Source organism: Austrofundulus limnaeus, unplaced genomic scaffold, assembly GCF_001266775.1.
Source record: "Austrofundulus limnaeus strain Quisiro unplaced genomic scaffold, Austrofundulus_limnaeus-1.0 Scaffold28, whole genome shotgun sequence".
NCBI lineage: Eukaryota > Metazoa > Chordata > Actinopteri > Cyprinodontiformes > Rivulidae > Austrofundulus > Austrofundulus limnaeus.
In genome coordinates this window covers 735259-740067 of record NW_013952430.1, presented here as the reverse complement: position 1 = coordinate 740067, position 4809 = coordinate 735259, and the positions used below count along the sequence as shown (strand labels likewise).

At 39.4% G+C, this 4809-nt stretch overlaps 1 protein-coding gene across 1 annotated transcript in view; it reads left to right on the top strand.

The window, feature by feature from the left end:
- The window catches only part of smap1 (small ArfGAP 1), a gene marked incomplete at its 3' end in the record, with an annotated part of 111771 nt that extends 106962 nt beyond the window's left edge, over nt 1-4809 (top strand). Inside the window, 1 exon segment of the mRNA XM_014005034.1 lies at nt 4625-4809. Within this exon segment, the coding sequence (XP_013860488.1) occupies nt 4625-4809 (185 nt within the window).

Below are 4809 nucleotides of genomic sequence, written 5' to 3'. Positions count from 1 at the left end.
TAAAGAACAAAAAAAAGAAAACGATTAATCGATTATTAAATTAGTCATTGATTAATCGATTAATCGTTGCAGCCCTAGTTTAGTTTAGTTTTTATTAGTTCTAATATTAGTATTTTTTTAAGTTTATTTACCAATGCATCCTGAAGCTTGTGATGTTCCTGTGAGTTAACTAACCAGCAGATATTTGGTCTCTGGTTAAAGCAGTTCATTATACCGACACCTTCCTAAAATAATTGCGTAACTCAATTTTGCCAACTAAAACCTTGGGCGATTATTTTAGTACGATAACAATAGTTGTCTCCAACCTGGTGCTACCTGCTGCTTGTTTTTCATGGGAGCTACTGAGAGAAGCTAGTGTGTCAAGATACTCATAGTTAGCCATCTTGTGTGAGTTTGATTTATGCAGTTTTTTCCTTTGTATTCCACCTGTTTTATCACCTGTTTCCACTACAAGACATTTGCTTTGATTTTTCTCGCACTCACATTCAAAGAAATCCCAAAGTGGACATTGCTGCTTTCTCCCAAAATGTCATCATTTAGCAGGCGATGCTGAGCAGCAGCAGACTGTAAACAAGTGTTGTTACGGCCCACAGCTGATAAAAAGGATCACACAGCTTAAAATAAATTGACAAACATTAAAACCATGGATATTCTATCTATAATTTCAGTTTTAGTTAGTTTTGTAAAATGTTTATACAGTTTTAGTTAGTTATAGTTTTTTTCATTTTATTACAGTTTTTGTTTATTTTAGCTCCCATGAAAAACAAGCAGCAGGTAGCACCCGGTTGAAAACAACTATTGTCATCGTCCTAAAATAATCGCCCAAGTTTGTAGTTGGCAAAATTGAGTTACGCAATTATTTTAGGATGGTGTCGCTATAATGAACTGCTTTAACTAGAGACCAAATAGCTGTTGGTTAGTTAACTCACAGGAACATCACAAGCTGAAGGATGCATTGACAAATAAACTATTAAAAAAACTAATACTAACTAGCAAACTAATATAAACTAAACTAAAACTAAGTATTAAAAATGCAAAAATAACAGAAACTAGCAAATCCACTGTAAAAACTAATTAAGACTGAATTAAAAGAAACAAAAGTCACAACAAAATAAAACTAAACTATAAGGAAAAATCCAAAACTATTAAAACCTTGTGTGTTTGAAAGTCAAGGAAAACTGCAGCACAAAGTCAGCGGCACTGCAATGATAAAAACACTGCAGAAAACAAACCACAAGTAAGCTCTTAGCTTCTCACTGTCAAAATCCTTACATTCTGTCTTTCAAGATGAATTTTTTAAAAATAGTTGATTTTTGTTTCTCCAAAACGTTTCATGTTGGTCACTGTGGTGTCCTGTGTTTTAGTGTTTTTCTGTAGCTTTTGTTAAACGGCCAACATTCTCACTGCCTTTCCCATTCCCAGTTAGCCAAACAGCTAGCAGATAAGGACTGAAAGAGCTCCATGTTTTTTTTAATTAATGTCCACCGTTTCAATGAGCTGTGCTCTTAATTCTGTGTCTGTATCCACCTGCATAACTGAAGCCAATGGAGCAGCTTTAGCTTTGCCTCATTTTTAAATTAGCTACAGTTGCTGTTATTTAATTTTTTTGTGGTTGATGTTGTTCTATAAATATTCAGCTGCTTTTATTTGAATTGCCAGACTAGAAGTTTAAAGGGCCGACACCTGTTGTACACGTCAGCCGTGAGCGACTTGCAGTTTGTGTGTGCAGAGTGTGAGGACGTGTGAGGGTTTGTAGGTAAACAGACATGCTCTCTTTTAGAACCATATGTGACAGGAAGGAGGCGCGACGATGAGGAGGAGAGTGATGGCAGAAGAAAGGTCAGCGAGCTGAAAAGCTGCCACGTCTGCTCCCTGCTGCACTTAGCTGAGTCCCTCTGCAGCAGTGAAAGCGTCTGCAGCTTCTCCCTCATATTACAGAGAAGGCTGGAGTGTGAGCATGTGGGCTGGTGTGAGAGCCTTAGTGCAGAGCAGTTGTCAGCATATTTACTAAATAAAGAAACACATTATTGATTATCCACTCGTGTTTGAAGGATTAGGAATAAATATAGCTATGAAGCTCTTTTTGTGGCCTTATTCTCTTCTCTGAATCCCCCCAAAAATGGAAAAAGTCAAAGAATTTCACGAAGAAAACATGTAACCTTTACTTGGTTCATTATGTTCGTTCCTAACTATTTCACTGTAACTGAAAGAGGAGCAAACATCATCTTTTCTTCAGCTCTTTCCATCTACAACAGGGATGTGACGCTCGTTTTCACACATGGCCACATGCTGCCCTCACAGGGCCAGTTGTAATCAGGGTTTAACTTTGACTAAACGTACATAATTTCCCTTTGGGATCAATAAGATACACTATATTGCTAAAAGTTTTTGCTTACCCATCCAAATGACTGTGCATCAGTGCACAAAGTAAGGTCCATAAAGACATGGATGGCAGAGTCTGGTGTGGATGAACTTGACTGGCCTGCACAGAGTCCTGACCTCAACCCAATAGAACACTTTGAGATGGATTAGAGCGGAGACTGAGAGCCAGGCCTTCTGTCCAACATCAGTATGTGACCTCACTGTGCTTCTGGAAGAATGGTCAAAAATACGCATAAACACTCCTAAACCTTGTGGACGGCCTTCATAGAAGAGTTGAAGCTGTTCTAGCTGTAAACGGTGGACCAACATCATATTGAACCCTGTGGATTAGGAATGGGATGTACCTTAAGATCGCATGTGAGTGAATACTTTTGGCAATATAGTGTATTTCTGAATTTAAATTGAATTAAACACAAAACATGATGTTCCTCATCTTATTGCCATGGCTGAACACTGCTAACAAACAATTCCTGAGCTCTACATAGCGCTGGGTGATAAAACGATAATGACATATCTCATGATAAACACATGATTGATTTCAATAGAAAATATATTCAACAGAGTGTCGATAATTTACCTTATGGAAGTTTACGAAATTTGCGTAGGGAAATAAAAATTATGAACAAACCGGGACCGGAGATTGTGACAATACACAATAACAATGACTGCAGCTATAAAACAGCTAACCAGTGGCTGAAAGCCCAGCTAAGCAAGGCTGGTGGCATCAAACTCACTCACTCTTTGGTAAGCCAGTAACACGCAAGAAGCAGTTTCATGTTTCATCACTGTGTCTCATTATTAAAAAAAAAAAAAAACTATGGCGTGAAGAGAAAGGAGAAAACAGCTCAAGAGGAAGTTGTGGATAAAAGAGAAGTCACATCAAAATCACCCTTTTTCTCCTGGTCTTTAATTAAAAAAACGAATCAATAAATATCTATCGACCGATATGAAACGCTTCTTTTGTGATATATTTTTCAGACATATCACACAGCTCTAGCTCTACATGGTAATTCTTGCATAGAAACAGGGTTTTAACATGTCCTCTTATAAACACTGAACAGTACAACATGTACGACTGACTAAATGTGCAATAAATAATACAGAAAGTTTAAACTTACAACTTATAAGTCGGATATTCCCACTTCCCAGTACAACTGGACTGCAACGGAAGTAGCCAGTGAAAATGCTGCATCAGGTCACAAATACATCAGGATGAGTGGACTGAACTCTGAGCCTCTTAGCTCACTAACCGTGGTGGTTCAGACAAATGTTTGCATGCTGACGTGTTATTAGTCCACCTGTCAATCAAACTGCTCCTTACTGCCAGTAAAACTGCACATCTGAGCAAGTTACTGCTTATAGCTGAAAACCATGATTGCAAACCTTCCAACCAGTTCAGTGTCGGCTGCAAACATCTTCAATTATGAAACAATGTTTTTTTTTTCTAGAAGTAAAGTTGGAGCACCTGATGATTACTTTAATACAATAATAGTTTTTTTCTTTATACTTTGTAATCGTCAGAAGTGTCTTACTGGATTTTTTTTTGATGAATAAAGGAGAGCATTTCGGGCGGGGGCGGGCCTTGATCCTGCTTTTGACGTCCGCTCTGCCTCTGAATTTTGTCATCATTATCAGTTCAAAAGCCCCGACTGCATTAACTGTCCCCGCCTCTTCCATCTAAAACGATGGCTCACTCTAATGATTCAACGGAGAAAACAAAGGGACCACGGGTTAAACCAGGAGATGAAGAAGAAAAGCAAGGCGAACACTTGTTTTCTGGCAGAAATGTGTGAAGAGGCTTTGGATAATTTATCCCTCAGGGACAACGAGGAAACAAAAAAAAGTCAGATTCTTGGTGATGAATCACTCAAGCTTCGTTTCTTCTTCTTCTTTAGATTCCTGAGTGGAACGATTTGTGGCGACTGAACTGCGATCGTGAACATGTGCACGCATAAACCATGAACAACACTTGTTGTTTGGTCGAGGCTGAGTAGCCTAATATTTAATGCATACCTGCAGCAGTAGGTTTTATTGGCTGCTTTGCTCGTTACAACAGAGTAAATGATGAAGATGAGACGTTTAGCTGAAGGGACCGGAGTTCAGCTTCAACTGGATGTAATCAAAATATCAAAATGTCTAAGAGATGGTTCATTAGTTAGAAACTAACCTGACAGGCTGCTGGTACTGACAACACCGACCCCTTTAATAACATCCAACCCCCTCCCTTCTGTGTTTGGTCCAGCAGGTGGATTCGTGGGGCAGCCTCAGGTGCCATTTACGCCACAGAACATAAACCTATCAGGCACCATGATGGGGGGAGGAGCCACAGTGGCGCTGCCTAACAGTGGTTTTGTGCAGGCGGGGCTGGCAGCCAACCAAGGACTGAACACGTGCAACATGCAGCAGGACCAGGGGACGATGAAGCAG